General features: G+C 61.8%; 13 protein-coding genes across 13 annotated transcripts; 8 read left to right on the top strand and 5 right to left on the bottom strand.

Moving 5' to 3' along the window:
* Positions 1 to 31: 31 nt before the first annotated feature.
* On the top strand, positions 32 to 1,973 carry OSTLU_24915 (predicted protein; the record flags this gene model as incomplete). Its single annotated transcript, XM_001419065.1, has 1 exon — positions 32 to 1,973. One exon carries the CDS (start codon positions 32 to 34, stop codon positions 1,955 to 1,957), a length of 1,926 nt encoding a protein of 641 aa, XP_001419102.1. The 3' UTR covers positions 1,958 to 1,973.
* Positions 1,974 to 2,734: 761 nt separating this feature from the next.
* Positions 2,735 to 3,552, bottom strand: OSTLU_16406 (predicted protein; the record flags this gene model as incomplete). The annotated part of the gene is made up of 2 exons (XM_001419283.1): positions 2,735 to 2,754; positions 2,775 to 3,552. 2 exons carry the CDS (start codon positions 3,550 to 3,552, stop codon positions 2,735 to 2,737), a joined length of 798 nt encoding a protein of 265 aa, XP_001419320.1.
* Positions 3,553 to 4,403: 851 nt separating this feature from the next.
* OSTLU_33006 (predicted protein) lies at positions 4,404 to 4,757 on the top strand (the record flags this gene model as incomplete). Its single annotated transcript, XM_001419066.1, has 1 exon — positions 4,404 to 4,757. One exon carries the CDS (start codon positions 4,404 to 4,406, stop codon positions 4,755 to 4,757), a length of 354 nt encoding a protein of 117 aa, XP_001419103.1.
* Positions 4,758 to 4,880: 123 nt separating this feature from the next.
* On the bottom strand, positions 4,881 to 5,174 carry OSTLU_6486 (predicted protein; the record flags this gene model as incomplete). The annotated part of the gene is made up of 1 exon (XM_001419284.1): positions 4,881 to 5,174. A coding segment is annotated over one exon (294 nt), but the record flags the coding sequence as incomplete, so codon positions are not given.
* Positions 5,175 to 7,161: 1,987 nt separating this feature from the next.
* OSTLU_33008 (predicted protein) lies at positions 7,162 to 7,563 on the top strand (the record flags this gene model as incomplete). The annotated part of the gene is made up of 1 exon (XM_001419067.1): positions 7,162 to 7,563. The coding sequence occupies one exon, from the start codon at positions 7,162 to 7,164 to the stop codon at positions 7,561 to 7,563; it is 402 nt and encodes a 133-aa protein (XP_001419104.1).
* Positions 7,564 to 7,669: 106 nt separating this feature from the next.
* On the bottom strand, positions 7,670 to 10,391 carry OSTLU_33009 (predicted protein; the record flags this gene model as incomplete). The annotated part of the gene is made up of 2 exons (XM_001419285.1): positions 7,670 to 7,800; positions 7,835 to 10,391. The coding sequence occupies 2 exons, from the start codon at positions 10,389 to 10,391 to the stop codon at positions 7,670 to 7,672; spliced, it is 2,688 nt and encodes an 895-aa protein (XP_001419322.1).
* Positions 10,392 to 11,247: 856 nt separating this feature from the next.
* OSTLU_33010 (predicted protein) lies at positions 11,248 to 12,315 on the top strand (the record flags this gene model as incomplete). The annotated part of the gene is made up of 1 exon (XM_001419068.1): positions 11,248 to 12,315. One exon carries the CDS (start codon positions 11,248 to 11,250, stop codon positions 12,313 to 12,315), a length of 1,068 nt encoding a protein of 355 aa, XP_001419105.1.
* Positions 12,316 to 13,490: 1,175 nt separating this feature from the next.
* OSTLU_10308 (predicted protein) lies at positions 13,491 to 14,252 on the top strand (the record flags this gene model as incomplete). Its single annotated transcript, XM_001419069.1, has 1 exon — positions 13,491 to 14,252. A coding segment is annotated over one exon (762 nt), but the record flags the coding sequence as incomplete, so codon positions are not given.
* Positions 14,253 to 14,646: 394 nt separating this feature from the next.
* On the top strand, positions 14,647 to 15,018 carry OSTLU_33012 (predicted protein; the record flags this gene model as incomplete). Its single annotated transcript, XM_001419070.1, has 1 exon — positions 14,647 to 15,018. The coding sequence occupies one exon, from the start codon at positions 14,647 to 14,649 to the stop codon at positions 15,016 to 15,018; it is 372 nt and encodes a 123-aa protein (XP_001419107.1).
* A 963-nt stretch (positions 15,019 to 15,981) lies between these two features.
* Positions 15,982 to 16,902, top strand: OSTLU_87970 (predicted protein; the record flags this gene model as incomplete). The annotated part of the gene is made up of 1 exon (XM_001419071.1): positions 15,982 to 16,902. A coding segment is annotated over one exon (921 nt), but the record flags the coding sequence as incomplete, so codon positions are not given.
* Positions 16,903 to 17,024: 122 nt separating this feature from the next.
* On the bottom strand, positions 17,025 to 17,699 carry CCDA (predicted protein; the record flags this gene model as incomplete). Its single annotated transcript, XM_001419286.1, has 1 exon — positions 17,025 to 17,699. A coding segment is annotated over one exon (675 nt), but the record flags the coding sequence as incomplete, so codon positions are not given.
* Positions 17,700 to 17,948: 249 nt separating this feature from the next.
* OSTLU_50277 (predicted protein) lies at positions 17,949 to 19,487 on the bottom strand. Its single transcript, XM_001419287.1, has 3 exons — positions 18,615 to 19,487; positions 18,261 to 18,539; positions 17,949 to 18,179 (listed from the first exon to the last, which is right to left on the bottom strand). The coding sequence occupies exons 1-3, from the start codon at positions 19,416 to 19,418 to the stop codon at positions 17,988 to 17,990; spliced, it is 1,275 nt and encodes a 424-aa protein (XP_001419324.1). The 5' UTR covers positions 19,419 to 19,487; the 3' UTR covers positions 17,949 to 17,987.
* A 393-nt stretch (positions 19,488 to 19,880) lies between these two features.
* On the top strand, positions 19,881 to 21,068 carry OSTLU_42499 (predicted protein; the record flags this gene model as incomplete). Its single annotated transcript, XM_001419072.1, has 1 exon — positions 19,881 to 21,068. The coding sequence occupies one exon, from the start codon at positions 19,881 to 19,883 to the stop codon at positions 21,066 to 21,068; it is 1,188 nt and encodes a 395-aa protein (XP_001419109.1).
* Positions 21,069 to 21,095: the final 27 nt, after the last annotated feature.

Below are 21,095 nucleotides of genomic sequence, written 5' to 3' on the forward strand. Positions count from 1 at the left end.
GAACGACGGTTTACGCGACGGGACGCGCGCGATGGCGGCGGTGATGCGGTGCGCGATGCCGACGCGCGATCGCGCGGGCGCGCGAACACGCGCGGGGATTCGCGCGCGACGCGACGGCGGCGCGGCGATGCGGGCGGCGCGCGTCGCGGGAGGGGCGCGAGGGGAGACAGCGCGCGCGATCGGGGCGCACGGCGCGATCGGGGCGATCGGGGGGGTGGGCGGGACGGCGGCGCGCGGGACGGCGCGAGGGGCGCGAGGGCGAGCGGCGAGCGACGCGGCGAGCGCGGGATCGTCGTATTGGAGCGAGGAGACGTCGAGGGAGACGGAAACGGTCGTGGAGACGACGACGGGGGGGGTGAAGGCGACGATGACGTTCGCGGCGACGGAGGAGGAGGAGGAGGACGAGGGCGCGGGCGCGGGGAAGCGAGCGCTCGGTTTGGCGGCGTTCGCCGCGGTCGTCGCGGCGTTTGCGTACAGCGATGTCAGCGCGAGCTTTCCGTTTTTAGCGCCGGCGCAGACGCTGGCGAGAGCGTTGGTCGATATGGTGGCGGCGGGGGTTGATTATTTCGTCGACGTTACGCTCGACGCGTACGACGCCGCCATTTTGGGATGCATCAACGTGTTCTCTTGGTTTCAATCGTTCCTGCTGACGCCGGGTGGAGTGATCGAGAACGGTGCGAAGGCGTCGTCGGCCGTCATGGCCGATCCGAGCACGTTCGTGTCCAAGGCGGTTGGCTTGTTGTGCGCCAAGCCGTTCATGTCAATCGCGGCGGTGTTGTTGACGCTGTCTCGAGTCGTCGCGTCGTGGACGTTTGCCGCGGCTGAGTACGCGTGCGCGCTTTTGTACGCTATGCCGGTTTACGTCTTCACGCCGACGGCGGTTTTGGCGTACTTGTACTTCAAGAAGCGGTCCATCGAAAAGGTTGAGATCGAGAAGGTGAAGTCGACCAGGAAGATGGCCAAGGCGAAAGCCAAAGCGGCGACCATCGTGTCCACTGGCTCCGCCACGGGAGCGAGTGCGAAGTGGGCCGAGCGCCTCGCCGCGGGAACGACGAGCCTTGAATCGTTCACGGCATCGGCGACGCGCTCGTCTGACGTGACTGTCATCGATTCGTCGAGCGACTTTTCGTATTCGAGCTCGAGCTCGTACGCGAACGACGCCTCGTCCACGCCCATCGTGGCCACACCGGTCAACTACGATTCTTACTCTAGCAGCTCGTCGAGCGCGAGCGCGAGCGCGAGCTTGTCAGGTTTCACCGGTGTGTACGATTTCGAGGAATCGTATGCCAATCGCGAGGCGTTGATGGGTGGCTACAACATCGATCAGGCGGAAGTCGAGCGTCTCTACGCCGAGTTGATGCCGAAGGATGCCGGTATTCCGCTTCCGACCTTGACGGTGACTGAAAAGGTCGATGACACGGCTGAAACGAAGTTCATGGAACAGGCGAGCAGCGTGGCCACGGCGACGAAGGAGGAAGTGAAATCGACCTCGAGCGCGGCGGCGGCCAAGGCGGTGGACACGAAGACCGAAGCGGTAGTGAAGGCTGAGGTGAAGCCGACGCCGGTCACGCCGGTGAAGACATCTTCCTCGTCTTCGACGTCGACGACGACGACTTCGACGACTTCGACGTCGACGGCGAGCGCGAGCGGCACGAAGGAAGTGAAAAAGGGTGGTAGCAAGGAGGCGTTCCTGGGTTTCGTCGACAAGGTGAGCTCGATTAAACCAGAGGACGTCACGAAGGTTGTGACGGAGACCGCGAAGGTCGTGACGTCTAAAGAGAGCTTGGATCTGGCGGCGAAACTGGCGAGTGAAGCCGCTAACAAGGTGCAGTCGTCGATCAAGAGCGTCGACGAAGACGCGGAATCCAAGTCGACGACGCTTCCAGGTGGTACGCGCAAAGTCTCGTCGCAAGACGACGACTTGAGCGAAGGTACGATGATCAAGAAGAAAAAGTAAACGCGATTGCCTAGCTAACTCTCACTAAGTGCTATAACATATACCGCTATGAATGACTATTTCCTAAGCTTCGCAACGACACGCAAAGACGCGGCGAGCTTCGCCACATCTTCAGACTTGGCCGAAAATTGAAGCGTCAAACCGTCGCACACGCCAGGCATCGCGAACACGACTTCACCTGACTTCTTTCGCAAGCACAAGATGACGCGTCCTGGTGCGATGCGCATCGCTCGTTTGCGCGTTTGCTCCGATAGTTCGTCCAAACTAATCGCCGAACCGGACATCGTGAGAAGCGCATCCAGCTCCGTCGGCAGGCACGTCAGCCAATGCGAGGGAAGCTTTTCGTCGAGCAAGCTCCGAAGCGCGTCGACGCCATCAATGGTGAGATTCAAGTCTTCTGTCTGGTCTTCCCACGTCGTGACAGCGTTATCGTCCCAAAAATCACCGTCGGAGGGTTCGAAGAGCACGACGCCGCCTCGCGCGAGTCGGACGCTTTCGGAGCACGTTCGATCCAAAATCGCGCTCGCCGTGACGCTCCCTACGTAAATTCGCCGACGAGAGGGATCGATGGAACAGAACGCTTTTGCACCGCAATAGCGTTCGCGAAGTGTCTTCGCGAGAGATTTGGACACACGATGCGCCGGAACGAGTCGATCGAGCGCGGCGTCTTTGTCCTCCGTCAAAGGTTTCGGCGGCGGTTTGCCAGCGGCCGCGGATGCGTCGCATCTCGCCACGAGTTCGCTTTCCACGAGCGCTGCGAACGCGCGACGAGTGCGCTCATCGTTCTTCCTTTTCAACTTTGCGACGAAAAATCCACCAGTGTTGTCATCGTGTGGCAAAAATCGCGCGCATAGCTCGAGCCTGAGCGCCTCTGCGTGAGCCGGCGCATCGAGCGGCCACATCGTCTTGACAAACTCGCTCGAGCTTTTACGAACGGCGTCGTCGAAACTGGCGAACCATTGAATCGAGACGTCCTCATCTTCGCTCGAAGCGTTGATGTGCTCGCCCACTTTCCACGAATACATCCCAGGCCGACCTTTCAGCGGTAAATCGAGCTCTTCGAGCTCGAGCGACAAATCTTGATCCATCAAAAGAGTCTGTACGACAGCCTCGTCCTCGATCGGGTTGAACGTGCACGTGGAGTACACCATGCTACCGCCGGGCTTGAGTAGTTGCGCGCACCGTCGCGCGACGGCGAGCTGCGTGGAATGAAGCGCGTTGCCTATTCCCGGATGCCAACGCACCAAGGCATCCGCATCCTTACGAATCGTTCCGTCGCCGCTGCACGGCACGTCCGCCAAGACGTGCGTGTATCCACCAATCGCGAGCAAAGCCGCGCGTCGCTTCGCATCGTCGTCCATGCCACAGATATTTTTCAGCGCGCGCTTTAGATCGCCTCCAGACACGAACAACGGAAAGTGTAAGTCCTGTCCAAACGATCGCGTCACGAAGAGCCCGGCGCGTTCGCAACCCGCCCGCGCGTGCCGATCGATCGCGTCGAGCAGCGTCCCTACTCTTCCGGGATGCGCATCGTTCGCGTGAACCACGCCCTCGCCTCCACTCGCGCCGTATCGCGCGCACTCGAGCAACTGCATCGTCTTTTGCCCCGGCGCGGCGCACACGTCCAAACATCTCGCCCCCGACGTCGCGCCGAGCGCGCGCACCGGCAGCGTGCTCACCACCTCCTGCCTCGACCCGAGCCCTCTGCTCGTGCCGAACGCAAACACATCTCCCACGTGTTCCGGCACCACCGGTCGGCCTCGCCTGTGCGTTCCCGTCGGATTCGCCGCTTCGTACACGCCGTGCGTCTCCTCCGCGTCGCCCCAGTCCCGCAGCGCCTCCAGCGCCTTCACGAGCGCCCTCTTCGCCGCGTCGCCCTCCCGCGCGCCGTGCACGCGGTACGTCGCCGGCAGCGGCGTCGCCAGCGCCTCCCACAGCGCCGCCGCGTCCACCGCGTCGCGCGTCACGCCCTGCGCGTCGTAATACCTTCGAAACAGCGTCTCCCCGCACGAAAACTTCCTGTGCGCGATCGCCGTCGCGCGATCGCGCGCGCCCGATCCGACCGCGCGCCGCAGCGCGTTGCGCCCGTCGTCGTCGCCGCGCGCGCGCTTCATCGCTCGCGTCGTCGCGCGTCGCGTCCCATCGCCGCGCTCTGCGGAGGTTTTCGCCACTCGACGGCGCGACGGCGCGCGGGATGCGGGCGATCGCGCGCGCGTCGACGCGCGCGTCGACGCGCGCGTCGACGCGCGGCGCGCTGTCGCGCGGCGCGCGCGCGACGGGCGCGCGCGAGGACGGGGCGACGGCGAAGGACGACGACGACGGCGCGACGGCGACGCGCTGGAGCGCGACGACGCGCGACGCGCGCGAACGCGCGCTCGAAAGCGCGACCGCGGCGGCGATGCGCGCGCGCGCGTTCGTCGTGGACGGCTCGCTGGCGTCGCGAGGGATGTTTCTGGAGCTCGAGGCGGCGGCGGCGAGGGCGCGCGCGAACGCGAAGGCGAAGGCGAAGGCGACGGCGACGGAGACGGCGGGAACGGCGATGACGTTCGATGCGTATCGCTTGGCCGAACGCGTGCTGGAATTAGACGTCGCGATCGAAGCGCCGGGAGCGGTCGGTGTCGAGGTGGAGGAAGAGGAGGAGACGACGGAGGCGTGGCGGTGCGCGACGAAGCGCACGTATCAGCCGAGCAACTTGGTGCGAAAGCGAAGGCACGGGTTTAGGGCGCGATTACGCACGGTGGGGGGGAGAAAGGTGCTGGCGCGGCGGCGAAGGAAAGGTAGAAAACGATTGTCGGCGTGATTGCGTGATTTAATCATTAAAGTCGATCGAAAATAACAATCAAATCAAAGTCGCGCGCGGCGTCTAACCTCGCGACGGCGCGGCCGCTGGGAATACGCGCGTCAGGCGGTAGACTTTCATCGAGACCTCGTTGATCTCGTGCGAACTAGCGCTCCATTTAAATGGGTTCATCATCTCAGTCGAAACGCGCACGATGCCGCACACGACAAACGTGAGCAAGCCCACGGGCACCGCCACCGCCACGCCGTACGAATGAATAAACGCGAGCGGCGACGTGAGCACAAAGACATAACAGAGCAAGTACACGGAGTACATGTAGAAGGGCGGGATCGGAGTGCTGACGATCGTTTCGCAGTTTGTCCACGCATCGAGGATGCAGTCGATATCGTGGTAGATGCGGTAAAGTCTCTGTTCGTTGTTGACTTGACTCTTTGGGAGCGAACGCATCGCGCGCTTCAATTCGCCGCTGCACTTACTGACACGAAACGCAGGCGCGATACCAGCGTAGGCGTTTCGCTGCTCTGCATTCATAAGATCTTTTGTCGATGGAGCGCCAAAGAAATCGTCATCGAGTACGGTGTTGGGTGTCAACTCTTCCTTTGGTCGGAAAGTCGAGGGATATCCTACTCGAGACTCTCGAATCGATTGACGAGCGAAAGCCATGAGCGAGTTTAACATGCTCAGCATCTTCGCGTGTGCCGCGCAATCTTCGTCAGTTTCAGACGATTGAAATGCAGTGTTCAGTTCAATGACCAAGTCTCTCCCGTAATCGATCAAGTTGTCCAAATATTCACGAGCGGTGTAGTAGCGCGTGTACGTCAAATTCAGCAAATGGGCGATGCAAAAGCCCAACACTGGGACGGCGATAGTATGACCTTCGGGCGTGATCAATGTCTTGCATTGTCCGGTGGTGTAAAGCTCATCTTTGTCACAGACGGCTTCGGATAGGAAGTACAAGCCCATGGCGGCGGCGCAAGCGGCAAATATGAAAGGAAGCGTCGGCAAGATGAGCGTCCCACGTAGAGACACGAACTCGGTGAAAATACCAAATTTGCCACTCCTGAAGCTTCGTTGCTTCGGGAACGTCCACCCGGCCGGCATTTCGCGATCATAAGTCCAAGCAGGAGCGACCGCAGTCTGATCGACTTTTTGTCTCACTTCTTCGTAGCACTCCTTCCCAACGTCTAGGCGTTTTTCCTCGACTCGCTTCACCAAGAGAGAGATTTCCGCTTTGAGCTCATCGCTTTCTGCCAAGCTTTCGTGCGTGTGCGCACAAGATTTCCACAGAGATTGGCCCATTACGATTAAATCGTTTGAGCACATGACATCGCGCGTGAAAGGCTCTTCAAGGAGACCGGCTATGTCGATCATTCCATACAGTGTCAAGGCAAGAATGCCGAGCGGTAGCCACGTCATGTACGTGAAGGCCACGACGATGACGCTTGCGGTCGCAAACATCCACAAAAAGAGTACAATGTTGATCAAATGTTTCAACGAGTATGGTGCTCTCGTGTTCCTTGCGCGGGTACAACGAGAAAACGCGTGCAGAGCGGTTTGCATGCTATTCGCCATCATCGCTGCCCCACGATTAGTTATGCATCCAGAGCTTCGGGCGGTCTCTACTTCCGCAAGAAGACGAGCGGCGATCGTAGCGACGCGTTCTTCTGAAGACGCGTCGAACAGTTTGAGGAAACTATTTTTGCCTTCTTCATCGAGAAGCGCACCCAGTAGTGATTCAGCGTCTTCATCGTAAAAGAGAGTGTGGGCGTCGCTCAGTTTCGTTTTCGTCTCGCCGTGGGCGAGATCCTTATTCAAGCTCTGACGCATGCTTGCAAAAAGTGCACAGCTCAAACGAAGAACTGCATATCGAGCTTTGCGAACAGCTTTAGCGGAGTTATCTTTGATTGGCTTCCCCGCCCTAGAAAGCTCGCGCAAGTGCGCGCAGGCTTGGATGTTGAGCGTGTACAACGAGTACAGGAGATCGTAAATCCCCGTCTTTGCCTCGTAAAATACTCGAAACGCAAAGAAGAATCGATAGACAACCGCAAACATTGTCATACGTCCAATTATAGAAACAGCTGCGGGCGCAAACACGACGTCGCACATCCTGTGGTCCGTAACGTCGTCGCCACAAAACTCAAGTTTGTAAAACTGCGCGCCAACGCCTATGAACATCATGACGAACATCATCGGCCAAATATGTGGGAATACGGTGTTTCTCAATCGAAACAAGTACGAAAAGTACGACGAAGTCGAATCCACGCCACGTTGACGTCGTACTGCCTCCCAAACTGTGAGATCTCTCAGGGCTTTGGGGGCGGCCGCGCCGCTCAGAACGAGAGCATCCACGCCCGAGTGTGTTGTTTCTTCAGCATCGCCGACGGCGCGCGCACATTTTTCATGAATGGCGATAGTCTCAGTGTACAGTGCCCAGCCAACTTTCGTTAAGTCGTGTTTAGGATCTTCCCAGCCGAAAGGATCAGCCAACAAACTCCCCAGCTCTGCGATTCCAAATAGCGATAGAGTCACCAACATTGACGGCACGACGGCGAGCCATTTGTACGAGGTGATGAACACAAACGGAGAAGAAAGTGCGAAGAAGAAGACGACAAAGTTCATCAAATGGATGAAAGCAAAAGGCATCGAGCTTGAGACGATTCGTTCAATATCAGCGACCGCATTCACGCACGCCTCTATTCGACCGAGCATCTCGAATGCGCTGCGTTCGGAGATGTGTCCGAGGCGACGGCGTTCGTCAATGATGGCGATCATCTTCGACGCGCAGCACCCAACTCGCGCTCTATAATCACATTTTAAATAGCGAGCTTTTTCAGCATCTGTGAGCATAACCGATAGTGACGGCCAGCCTCGAGGATCATCAATCATCTCTTCATCGGTAGGCGACAACTTCTTCAACGTGAAAGGCTCGACGCCGTGGCGACGCTCACGAACGGCTTGCCGCATGAACGCCATAAGCACGCATGATAACCGACGAATCTCCGTGACATCATCGTTAATTTCTTGCTCCAGCTCAGGAGATGATCTCCGATTCAGAGATCGCATCATCGTGCACGCACCAAGGTTGAGACAACGCAAGCTGTTCACCATCACGCCAACCAAGCCTTTGCCGTCGTAATATCGCGAGTAAGAGAACATAAGCCTGAAAACGAGGGTGAAGCCGATTATAGAACCGCTCATAACGTGTGCTTTGTCATCAAACGTGAAACTGCATTGCGTCACATTCGAAACCGAACTCCCACACCAATGAATTTTCAAGAAGTTTGCGAGTACGGATACTGCGCCAGTCAATGCAATTTGAAGCGCAATCTGCGGCACGACTGTGTTTCGCACGTGAAACACGCATGAGACGAAAGACCAACCCGTGCGTAGCGCCTGCATGTTCTTTATGGCACCTGTTTTAAATTCTTTCTCGTAGTTTGAGATATTCTTGACGCGGATGGAAGGTGCCGCCAGGAGTGACTTTTTACTCCGGTTTGCGCCGAGGCTCTCCCTGTAGAGGCCGCCAGCTGTGCTCAAATGATCGCCCAGAATCTTGGCTTCATCCATGAGTTTCACCCATGTATCGTCACTGCCTCGCATCTTCATCGCGAACGCACCAAGTCGTTCATGACGAGTAAACATGCGCGAACCCATTCCGCTCAGATCGTGGCGCGGACCGGTCCAACTGAACGGCTCCATCATACTTGTGGAAGTCTCGGCGATACCATAAAACGCGAGTGCGACGAGTATCACTGGCACGCTCGTGATCCACTGGTAGCTCACACTCAAAACAAACGGCATAGTGAAGACATAGAAGAATAGTAAAACTTGCAGCAAGTGTCGAAAACGGTTCGGCACCGGCGTCGACACGACTCGCATCAAGCCTTGCATCGCCTGCAGCGAGTTGCATACTTTTCGGTAGGCCTCAGCGCTAAAGCGCTCAGTCATAGCGCCTGATCGACCGTATTCTTCAAAAATTGCGTTTAGTCTCATCCCTACCCACGTCGGGAACGCATGCACGGGTAGAGATTTCAATTCAGGGTGCTCCGATTCTCGAACCAAATCGCAGAGTTTACACGCGCCGCCAAACTTGTCCATCGTTAAAATATCATCGAGCTTGACTGTATTTCCCGATGGATCACGACTTATAAGCTCTCGCACGGCGATTCTCGCGAAGCCATACATGACGTTCGACAAACGCTGCACTTCTCTTGCGTCCGCTTCGACCGCACTCAGGTCGTCATTTTTTGCCGTCGTGAAAATCGCCGAGCACGCCGTCAACGAACGCAGACTGTTCTGCATACTGACAACCAACTTTTTGGAAGAAATGAAACGCTCGTACCCCCAATCAGTGTTAATGACGAGTAAGAGCGAAATAGGCATCGCCAGTATACGATGGGCAGAGAGATCAAACGTCACAAGGCACTGCGACGAGTCAGTGACGTTCCAACCGCACACGAGTATCTTCAGCAACTGCGCGCCGATACCGACGACGGCCGCGAGGCCAATTTGACGGCCGATGTGAGGAAGCGTAGTCTTTTCCCAAGCAAAGCAATCGATCACGAACCAAAACGGATTGCGCCATCTCCGGTAATTCATTGAATCTACCGATAGCGGTTCGTCGTCCACGTCGATGCCGACTACGTCTTTGCTCATCTTGAACGCATCCATCTCCCGTTCGATTCTTCGAGCTATGACATTCAGGGGGTGAGCCGGAAGCACCCATTTGAATGGATCTTCCAGTGTGCTCGCAATCTCATTGACGCCGTAAAATAACCACGCAAGTGTCGCGCTCACGAGCGGCGTTCGCCAATCCATGAGCGAACTGAGCGCAAACGGCGCGGAGAAGATGAACGCGAATAGCAACACCGTCACGGTATGAGAGTACTGTTTCGGTGTCGGTGTTTCGATTATCAGCATAGCCTGTCGATAAGCGTCGAGCGCGCGTTGAGACTCGCGAAATGCCTCCATCGCGGCGCGTTCGCTCAAAACGCCCGCGCGGTGCATGGTTTCGATGCGAGTCAGCGCGTCAATCATAACCGCATCCGGACGATTCTCGACCGCCAACTTCGCGTACTCTGTACGTTCGTCACGTTTAGTGAGATTGGAAACGTTCGGAGTGCCGTCGTCATCGCGGTGGAGCAAAGACTCGGTCGAAACGTCGCGCTTGCCGCCGCGAACGCCGGCGTCGACGACGCCGAATCGCGATTCGCGCAAAGCTTGTCGCATGAACGCGAACGTCAAGTTGCACAATCGACGAATTTCACTCTGAAGCTCTTCTATCGTCGTCGGCGTATGGTGATCTTTGCTCGAAAACATGGACGCGATCGACCCCGACGCCGGTTCCCGCGCCTCGACGTCCGTCACCGAGGCGAGATTTCGCAGCGCGTCCTTCACGTCAATCATCGCGAATTTCCCATCCTCGAACCGCCTAAACGCCTGCACCGCGCGAAACACCAGCAAGAACGACAGCACCGCCGACACCGCGTAGTGCGCTTCGATCGTAAAAGCGTACCGACACGTCGTCGAGTACCGCTGCGTCTCGTCGCACGCCGACAGTTTCAACCACTGCGCGCCCGCGCCGACCACTCCCGCCAGCGCGATCTGCGGCGTCACCCTCGACACGCACGCCATCCAGAGCGACACCAAAAACCCGAGCCTCCGCTCGAGATCTCGCGCGTCGCGCGCGCGTCGCGTCGCCGTCGCGCCCTTCCCGCGTTCGCCCCCTTCCTCGCGCGTCTCGCCGCGTCCAATCCATCGCGTCGTCGCCTCCCCGTCCCGCGTCGTCGTCGTCGCCGGCGCCGCGTCCCGCACCGCGTCGCGCGCCTCGCCCTCGCGTCCCGTCACCATCGCGATTCGCGTCGTCTCGACGCCGCGCGTCGTCGCGCGACGTCGACGTTCGTTACCGCGAACGAACAATCACGCGCGACGCGCGCGATCGTCCGCGCGCGCGTCCGCGCGCGTCGTCCGCGCGCCCTCGCGCGCGCGTTCGACGCGTCGAATTTTGCTTCGCCCGCGTCGCCGTCGCGACGCGCGTCGTCGCCGTCGCCGCGATGTGCCGCGGCGTCGTTCGCGCGTCGCGACGGCGCGGGCGTTACGGCGCGCGCGTCGGGAGACGAGCGGACGCGACAGCGCGCCGCGCGCGATGCCCGCGCGCGCGCCGACGCGCGACGGGAAATTCGCGCGATCGCGCGGCGCGTACACCGCGCGCCGGCGCGCGGCGACGCTCGAGCGACAGCGCGCGGCGAAGCGCGACGCGCTCGCCGTCGCGCGCGCCGTCGCGCGCGTCGCGACGCGACGCGACGGCGCGACGCGCGACGCGCGCGGTGCGCGCGACGACGACGACGACGACGACGACGACGACGACGCGCGCGATGGCCGCGGCGCGACGGACGCGGCGCGCGACGACGACGCGAGAGACGCGAGAGACGACGAAGACGCGAGAGACGACGCGAGAGACGACGCGGACGTCGTCGCGCAGCCGGAGTGGATGTGGGACGACGCGCCGGATGATTTTCGCGAGCGGTGGTACGCGCGCGCGCGACCGCGCGGGACGCGGTGCGTGGTGGTGGCGACGCGGGGACGAACGACGGCGCGGAGCGCGCGGGACGGGACGACGCTGCGGACGTTTCAATCGGGATTGCCGGGAGGGAGCGCGCGGACGAGTCGAGGGCGGAGCGGGGAGTGCTTTTGCATACTCGATTGCGTGTTCGCGGAGGATGAGCGGGCGAGGAATGAGACGGGCGGGCGAGGGAAGGAGGCGGCGACGGCGAACGCGCGAGGCGCGTATCACGTGTTGGACGTCATGGCTTGGAACGGGGCGGCGATGTACGATTGCGACGCGGAGTTTCGGTTTTTCTGGGCGCACACGCGATTGACGGAGGAGTGCGACGCGTGTGAGGCGCCGAACGCGGCGCTGGGGAGAGACTTCGCGTTCGTCCCGACGCCGTGGTACGAGTGCGACGTCGACGGCGTCTCGAGAGCGTACGCGGGAGATATCGGTACCGAGATCGATGGGTTGCTGTTTTACCACAAAGAGGCGGCGTACGAAAATGGCGCGACGCCGCTCGTGTTGGCGTGGCGCGATGCGAAGACGTCGGCGTTTTTCACGCGCGACGAAGGCGCGGCGACGGTGCTCTCGCGCGCGGGCGTCGTCCTCCCGGGAGACCCCACCGCGGCGCAAATCATCACCTTGACGAAGTCGAGCGACGGAAGATTCTTCGTCACCGGTGACGATGAGCCAATGGTCATCGCCGCCGTGGATGCGGTACCGCGGGCGTCGGAGAAAGTCGCCGCGCCCGCGACGCTCGAGCCGGGCCGCTCGGGCCGTTTTCTCGTCGGTCCGTCGGGATTCGACGTCGACGTCGAAACCGCGCACGTGCGAAGCGCTGACTTGCACTATCTCGGTCCGAAACCACCGAAGCGACGCGGTGTCGATCGCGCGGACGCGCTTTCGAAGATCCTCTTCAACGCTCGAGCGCGAACGGCGCCGCTCGGCATCGACGCTCTGTTGTCCGCCGCCGCCGCGGACGCCCCCATGACCGATCACGCGCGTTGAACACGTCGACGATCCGACACAGTCGTACTAGTTTTAGCTTGTCATCGCTAGCGTTCATCTTAGGGAAACGTCGCGCTCGCGTCGCCTTCTGCAAAACTCGTCGCGCTCGCGTCCCGCTCGCGCTCCCGCGAACGCCTCTCCCGCGCGCGTCGCCGCACTTCGCCGCGCCCATGGGTTCGTCCACGCCGAAGAAGGAGAAGAAAGAAAAGAAGGAGAAGAAAGAGAAGCGCTCGAGCGAGGACAAATCGCCGGGCGGCGGCGATGAGCGGTCGAAAAAGCAAAAAGTGCAGGACGATGGCGGCGGCGGCGAACCCACGCGCGTGCGCGTCGTTGGACTCACGAAGACCGCGAACGCGGACGGCGTGGGCGCGTTTCTGGGTTTGGACGCCGCGAGCGTCGTGGTCGGGATGTGGGGAACGCACGGGAAAGGCCCGAAGCCACCGGGAGGGCAAGCGTTCGCGACGACGGCGTCCCGAAGCGCGGCGGAGAAGCTCGTCGAGGCGTTCGATGGAAAAACGCTGGATGGAGTCGAGTTGAAGGTGATAGTGGATGATGGAGACGTCGCGGTGCACTCGAATGGGGGAGTGACGCCCGGGAAGGACGCGAAGCCGACGATAAAGACCATGGAGGTGCCGCGACCGCCGTTGTTCGGCGGCGGCGGCGGCGCGGCGGCGAATGTATCCGTGTCAAACGCCGATACCGCGCCTTCGATGTCGCCGCATGATGTACGAGCGGACGATTGGTCGTGTGGGGCGTGTGGGTGTAGTAACTTTGCACGGCGAACGTCGTGCTTTAGGTGTGCGGCGCCGAAGAGCGCGACGACGAGCGGGGCGCCGGCGACTGCGGTGAACACCGCGGCGGCGCGCGCGTCAGCGCAAGGAAACGCACAAGATGGGTATGAGGTGTTTTTGAAGTATTTGCCGCACAGCGCGAACGAAGAGGAGGTGACCAAGTATTTCGCCGACTGCGGCGCCATGGTCAGTCAGGCGCGTCTGTTGCGCGACCCGCAGTCGGGTCAACCCAAAGGAGCGGGATTCATCACGTTCGTAGACGAAGCGGGCAGAAACGAGGCGTTGAAGCGCGACGGTGCGCGATTCGGCGGTCGCAACGTGTCCGTGACGGTGGCGAAAAAGAGCACGTTCGGCGTGCGCGCCACGGATCAGGCGTACGGAACGCACACGCCGGCGATGTTAGCGGAAACCATCGCGGCTCTCGTCGCCCCTGATCGCTCGGGCGTGTACGTGGACGGAACTTTCGGACGTGGAGGTCACACGCGCGGAATTCTCGCCGCGCTTTCCGCCGAGGGTCGCTTGCACGCGTTCGACATGGATCCAGAGGCGATCAAGGTGGGCAAGGAGCTCGAAAGAGAAGACTCCAGGTTTAAGATTCACCACGCCCCGTTCGGATGCATGGCGGACGTTTTGAGACCGCTCGGCGTGAAACCGTCTGGAGTATTCTTAGATTTAGGGATTTCTTCGCCCCAATTCGACGACTCGTCGCGAGGGTTCCGACCCGAGCAAGACGGTCCGCTCGACTTGCGCTTTGACGTCGAGCGCGGCGTCCCCGCGAGCGAGTATCTCAGACTCGTTTCGCGCGAAGAACTTCGACGGGTGATTCACGAATACGGTGAGACCACTGATCCAATCGCCGCCCGTCGAATCACGGACGCCATCGTGCTCGCGCGTGAAAACGGTTCGCTCCCGAGCACGACGAAGGAATTCGCCGCCCTCGTCGCCAAGGCCAAAGGCAAAGAATACCAGATGATGCATCCCGCCAAGCTCACGTTCCAAGCTTTACGCATCGCGCTGAACCAAGAGTTTGACGAGATGCGACGCGGTATGCACGCCGCATTCGATATCATGCCCGAACACGGACGTTTGGGCATCCTCACCTGGAAGCACAGCGAGTGCGCCATCGTCGTCGACTTTTTCCGCGACTACGAAGTCATCCGCGACGACTTCCCCCTCTACGAGTGGGCGCTCAAGAACCACGCCGATAAGTGCTCGAAGAAGCTTGAACGCAAGTGGGGCATGCACATGGACGACGCTCAGCGCCCGAGCGAGCAAGAGATGCGTCAAAACAGCCGTTCGCGTTCCGCGACGCTTCACGTCCTCCGCAAGCGCGAAGCCGTGCGCATCGCCGACTTGGAGCGCCTCTCGTACAAGCTCAAGGGTTGGGGCAAGATCCCAGACGCGAAACCGGCGCCACCGGTGACGTTCAACTACAAGATATAGCGCGTCGTCGTTCGTCGCATTCTAGCTTTGTCCCGTTGTCAATCGTCGCCTCGACGAAGTCTTTCCCAGCTCGCGCCGCACTCCCGCGCGCCGCACCATGCGCGTCGGCGTCCCGTCGACGCGCGCGCCGTCGACGCGCCCATCGCCATCGTTCGCGCCGTCCGCGTCGTCGTCGTCCGCGCGCGCGTCGCGCCCCGCGCGCGCGAACACCGTCTCGACACTCTTCGCAACCGGCGACGACGCGCGCGGCGACGCGTCGCGTCGCGCCGATCCCGCGCCCGAGACGCGGTGTCCGGTGTGCCGCGGCACGGGCTGGAAGCCGTGCGGGCAGTGCGAGGGCACGGGGATCAACCCGAGCGACGCGTTCGGGGGCAAGTTTAAAGCCGGCGACGCGTGTTGGCTGTGCGAGGGCAAAAACGGCGCGCGGACGATGTGCGGGAACTGCGTCGACCTCACGGACACGTTTTGAGCGCGCGCGTCGTCTCATCCACCGACGTTTTGTCTTCTATTCGTCCTGATCTAATCTACCGACGTTTGTTTTCTACTCGTCTCTCTCTCTCGCGCGCGCGCGGCGTCGACCCGCCTCGCGACCGTTGACGTACTCGGCGGTTTCGACGAGCTCGCGCAGAAACGCGTCGACGCCCGACGCCCCGTCGTCGTTCTCCAACACCTCCAGCATGAACTCCCGCTGACGCCGCGTGACGAACGCGATGCACTTCTCGGGACATCGCTCGCTCGCGCACCACTCGGCGTACGCCAGCGCCGACGTCTCGTCCGCGCTCGCGTCCCCGAAGTCATCCCGCTCGATCCATCGCGCCTTCCCGGTCGTCGCGTCCGCGACGAACGACCTCGGCGCCGCCTCGACGCAGCTCGACGCGCACGCCGCCGCGCCACGACACCGCGTCGCCGCGACGAATCCGTGTCGCGCGCCGTCGAACGTCCTTGCGAGCGTCTTCGCCGCGAACGCGTCGCCGTCGCCGTCGCTCGCGCTCGCGAGCGTCCCGTCGCGCGCTGACGCCATCGCGCGCTCGTACGCCGCGCGCACCGCGAGCGCGCGCGCGGTCGACCCTCGCGCGGCGTCCGGGTGCGCGTCGCGCATCGTCGCGCGGTACGCGTCGCGCACGTCTCGCTCGGTGAGCGTCGCGGCGTCGCGCGCGTCGAGCCCGAGGCGTCGCAGCGCCGACGCCGCGTCGTCCGAGGACGACGCCGCGACGCGCGACGCGCGGCGCGGCGGCGGAAAACGCGTCGGCGCGAATCCGAGCGCGCGCATCGAAGTGCGGCGCGGATTCGACGCAAAACGCGACGCGACGCGGCGCTAAAGCGCGTCGCGAGTCCCGCGAACATGCGCGGCGCGTCGCGTCGCGCCGCCGCGGTCGTCGCGCGCGCGCCGGGGCGCGCGGCGTCCCAGTCGCGCGCGCGTCGAATCCGCGAATTGCACTTTTCGGGCGACGAAAACGCCGCGCACCGCGCGCCGCGCGCGCGAACGGCGCGCGCGAGCGCGCGAGACGGTCGACGCGCGCACGCCGCCGATGCGGACGGCGTCGAGCGCGTGTCGAGCGCGGAGAACGCGACGGTGAAGCACTTTGTAAAGTTGTGCAAGAGCAAGGCGTACCGGGACGAGCGCGGGACGGTGGTGCTGTCGTCGAGCGTGCTCATGCGCGAGTGCTTCGGGCGCGCGGGAGAGGGGCGCGAAGCGAAAACGCTGTTCGTCGCGGATTGGGCGGAGGCGCCGGCGGGAATTCGGGCGAAGAGGGTGATTCGGGCGCCGGCGAGCGTGCTGAAAAAGTGCGCGGGGGTGAACAACGCGGACGGGTTGGACGCCGTGGGGGAGTTCGCGTCGCCGGTGATCATGAACGCGCGCGAGTTCGTCGATGGTGCGAAACAGAGGGACGTCGTGCGCGTGCTCGCGGTGGAGGGGGTGCAAGATCCCGGGAATTTGGGAACGCTCACGCGCACGGCGGTGGCGTTCGGTTGGGACACCGTGGCTTTACTTCCGGGAACGTGCGATCCGTTCAACGACAAGGCGATGCGCGCGGCGCGTGGGGCGACGTTTCGAGTCGATTTCGTCGCCTTCGATTCGTTCGACGATCTCGCGAGCGCTGGAAGAGAATTGAACATGGAGTTGTACGCCGCCGAGCCGAGCGCGAAAGAAGACGTCGACCCCGAACGGGCAAAGGCTGTGGCGAAGGCGTGTCTGGTGCTCGGTACCGAAGGTCAAGGATTGAGCGACGATGCCTTGCGCGCGTGCAAGCCGGTGGCGATTCCGATGTCGGGGGAGATGGAAAGCTTAAACGTCGGCATCGCGGGTGGCGTTCTGATGTATTTGATGCAGGCTACTACGAAGACCCGATGAATTAGAAGAAACTAGCTACGTGCGTGTGTGATAAAATATAGCGCAGAAATAGTACAGTGGCGGTTGCTTCGTTCGTTCGACGTGCCTCAAATCGTCATCCCAGTCGCGTGCGGGACGACCCGCGAAAGGAACGCGTACGTGCCTCCGGCGACGAGCAAAAAGCCGCTCGTCGGATTCACCCACGCGCTCTTCTCCCGCAGCGCCATCACGGATTTCAACCCATCCGTCGCCGTCGCGGCGAATAATAACGGTGCGACATACCCCGACGTGTACGTCAACAGCAACGTCCCCCCCGACAACGGATCACCGCTCGACGCCGCGTACGCCAACAACGTCGCCAAAATCGGCGTCGCGCACGGCGACGCCGCCAGCGCGAACACCGCCCCCGCGATGTACGCCTGCAGCACCGGCGACACTCGCACAGACTTTGGATCGAAATTCGCCCCGAACGACGGAAAGCTCACCTCGACGACGTCTAACAGGTTCAATCCCATGGCGACGGCGAGCGCCGCCGCCGCCGTCGGCAATCCGTCGCCCAAGCCTTGCCCGTACGCCGCTCCGAAGCTCGCCGCTACCACTCCTAACGCCGCCAGTGTGCTCGCTAATCCTCCGGCGAACGCGACGCTCGCCACGCGCACCGTTTTCGCGCGCTCTTCCGCGCTCGGCGCTTCGCCCGCGCCGCCGCCGCCGCCGTACCCGCCGATGTATCCAATCGTCAGCGGCAACACGCTCAGCGTGCACGGCGATAGCGACGTGAACACCCCCGCGGCGAGGACGGTGACGTACGTCGTCGCGCCGACGGTGCCGCCGCCGAGGACGTCGGCGCCGATCGCCGCGTCGAGGGACTGCGTGGCGTCGTAGAGCGCGACGTCGAGCGACGCGAATGCGCGTCGATCGCGCCGCGCGCGGCGATCGGAAGCGCGTCGAGGGCGCGGCGCGCGCGCGAGTCGCGAGTGACGCGCGAACGCGCGGCGCGCGGGCGCGGACGTCGAGCGCATGGCGTCGACGAGTGCGGGGCGCCGGGACGGCGGACGAAGCGAGTCGCTGAATAATGTTACACGTGTTGCTGTTCAACCGATTGACGATCACGCGCGGACGATGACGGAACCCGAACGCGTGTGGTAACGCACGCCTTGCGTCGGCTTGTACTTTTCGTTGCGGACTTGTAAGGTTTCGACCTTGATGCCGCTGACGCCGGCGCCGGGAACGCGGAAGGAGGCGGTGATGTCGACGACTTCTTGCAGTTGCACGCGACGCTGTGCGACGGCGACGGCGGGCTTGGCGGCGATTGCGTTGGAGGCGTTCGTCGCCGTCGTCGTCGGTTCGTCGTCGTCGTCGGCGCGCATGGTGACCTGGACGGATAAGCACGGCGTCTTGTCCGCGGGGAACTTTTCGATGACCCAGTGCACGGTGTTGCTCGTGACGTCGAACGTCGCGTCGCCGTGCGTGGACGTAGGATCGGCACCGATGACGCGCGATGGTAAGCGCACGTCCAAGGTGACCGACTCGACGGGTTTCTCGAACGCGGGCTTGGAGCCGACGACGACGCTCACGCGTCCTTGCTGCGCGCCGAACGCGCACTGCGGACGAATGTACAGCGGTAACGGCACCGAACTCAGGTTATCGCTATTCGCCGTCTTCAACCACGGATTGGCTTTGATGTATCGCGGTTGCCACTGATCGACGTCTTGCTTGCTCGTCGGCGGTCGAACCTTGTACGACATCAACACGCTCGAGCCGTCGGCGGGAACGAAGGACACCACGCGATCGCTCGCGAAGCGCGACAGACGCACGCTCGGGTGAAAGCTGTACTCCTCGATCAAGTGCGAGTTGCTCAGGGTCAGGTTGATGTCCGGCATCCCGCTCAATCGAGAGTTGACTTCAATCCTCCCGTACACCGCCGACGACAGCACCTTGCCCTCCGCGTCAATCGTCGCGTCGATGGTTTCGATGAGATCCAAATAAATCTCATTGCTCGTGTACTTGATATTATTCGGGCGCCACGGCAACGGGAGCAACTTGAGCGGATCTTGATCGCTCACGATGACGCCTTGATTCCCCATCACCGTCGCCGTGACGCGATTGTACAAGTTCGGCGGCGGCACCAGCACCTTCAACCCCCCCGCGTGCGTGTTCACCGGTATCCCACTATCCAGCATCTCATCCAACAACTGATACAGCGTCACGTGGTGCTCTTGCAGCGTCGTCTCCGTGACGCTCTCTCCGAAGTACGCGCGCAGCACGTCGTACAATTGCGACAAGAATTCGATCACCAACAACGGCGCCGTCTCCCTCGAGCACGTCGCCACGTACGTCACCTCGCCTCGCGTCAAGAAGAACCCGTACGACCCTTGATCGACGCACGCCGCGTCGCCGTCCACGCCCTCGCGCTGTCCCCGTCGATGCGCTTCGAACACCCTTTCGCAAATCTCGCTCCCCGCGATCGCGCCCCAGTGCTTCACCGCGATCAGCGATTCCGTGCGATTGTTCACGACGAACAGCGAGTCGATCCCCATCGCGCGCGTCGACGGCGGCGCGGTCGCGGCGCGGTGCGCGCGAGGAGCGTCGCGAGTGACGCGGGGTAGCGTCAAAGTGTGACGCTCTCGGCGGGCGCGCGGCGCGCCATGTCGACCGCGAGCGTCGACGTCGCGCGCGTCGCGACCATCGTCGCCGCGCTCGCGCTCGTCGCGCACTGCGCCTGGGTCGCGTGCGTCGAGCGCGCGGTGCGCGCGGCGCGATCGTGCGCGAGCTGGTTGCGGCGAGAAATCATCCTCACGACGGGCGGCGCGAAGCAAGCGGCGCGCTACGTCCCGGTACTCGGACACACGGTGGCGCTTTTTAAGGCGGTGGGGTCGTATCCGTGCACGTGGGACCTGTTCGCGCGATGGGGGGCGAGCGCGGCGCCGAAACCGGCGCGAGTGCAAATCTTTCAGAGACACTGCGTCGTCGTCGCGGATCCGGATCTCGTCAAGCGCGTGATGCAGGTGAATTTGAAGAATTATAAAAAGGACACGGAGTTTTCGTACGAACCGTTCCTGGAGATATTGGGCACGGGGCTGGTGACGAGCGAGGGGGAGACGTGGCGGGAACAGCGACAACGGATATCGAGCGCGTTGCGGGTGGAGATTTTAGACGACATCATAGCCATCGCGACGCGCGCGGTGGACAGATTGTCGGAAAAGTTGGAACGGGTGCGTGGGAAGAATGAACCCGTGGAGCTCGCGGAGGAGTTCCGATTGTTGACGTTGCAAGTGATCGCGGAGGCGATTTTGAGCCTCACCCCAGAGCAAAGCGACGAAGTCATGCCGAATTTATATTTGCCAATCATGGAGGAGTGCAATCGACGTAGCTTGGAGCCGTGGCGCAAGTATTTGCCCACGCCAGAGTGGTTCGCGCATCGCAAGCGCGTGGCGATGCTGAATGAGTACATCGTCAATCTCATTCGCGGTCGATGGAAGAAGCGCACGTCGGGTGAGGCGAATGAAAACCCGGACATTCTCGATCGCGTGCTCGCGTCCGTGGAGGTCGAGGACTACGGCGCGGACATCGAGGAGCAAATGTGCTATGAGATTAAAACTTTTCTGCTCGCCGGTCACGAAACGAGCGCGGCGATGCTGATATGGACGACGTGGGAGTTGGTGAATAACGAAGAAAAGATGGCGAAAGCCGTCGCGGAGGCAAACAAGGTACTCGGCAAGGTGAAACCCGGTCGACTTCCCACGCGAGACGAGCTCGCACATCTTGATTACAACGTTTCCGCGCTCAAGGAATCGCTCAGGCTGTACTCGGTCGTTCCAGTGGTCACCAGACGCGCCATCGCTGACGACGTGTTGGGCGGATGCCGCATTCCAAAGGGCACGACGGTTATCATTAGCTTGCAAGGCGTGCATCATCGCGAGGATTTATGGCCAAACCCGTTATCTTTCGAACCTGAACGCTTCTTAGACGGTAAGAACGACGAACTCGGCAACTACGCGTACTTGCCATTCATCCAAGGACCGCGTAACTGTCTGGGACAATATCTGGCGCTGCTCGAGGCGCGCGTCGTGCTCGCGACGCTCATCAGACGATTCAAGTTCAAGAGCGCGAGCACGAAGAACGGTGCTAAGCACACGAAAGCGATTCCCATCGCCCCCGCGGATGGTATGTGGTTTACCGTGGAGTAGACGCAAAGTAGATGAGATGGCGCGTGT

The sequence above is a fragment of the Ostreococcus lucimarinus genome, chromosome 8, assembly GCF_000092065.1.
Source record: "Ostreococcus lucimarinus CCE9901 chromosome 8, complete sequence".
Taxonomy (NCBI): Eukaryota; Viridiplantae; Chlorophyta; class Mamiellophyceae; order Mamiellales; family Bathycoccaceae; genus Ostreococcus; species Ostreococcus sp. 'lucimarinus'.

Excerpts from the sequence above, each read along its gene's own strand:
- OSTLU_50277 (XM_001419287.1), bottom strand. The coding sequence starts at position 19,418 with ATGGGGATCGACTCGCTGTTCGTCGTGAACAATCGCACGGAATCGCTG. Across the intron at positions 18,540-18,614 it reads GCGTGTTGATGTCGTACAAG|ACGGCGAATAGCGATAACCT; the intron begins GTTCGACCGCCG and ends CCGTGGTTGAAG. Across the intron at positions 18,180-18,260 it reads ACAAGACGCCGTGCTTATCC|CCCGCCGTCGCCGTCGCACA; the intron begins GTCCAGGTCACC and ends ATCGCCGCCAAG.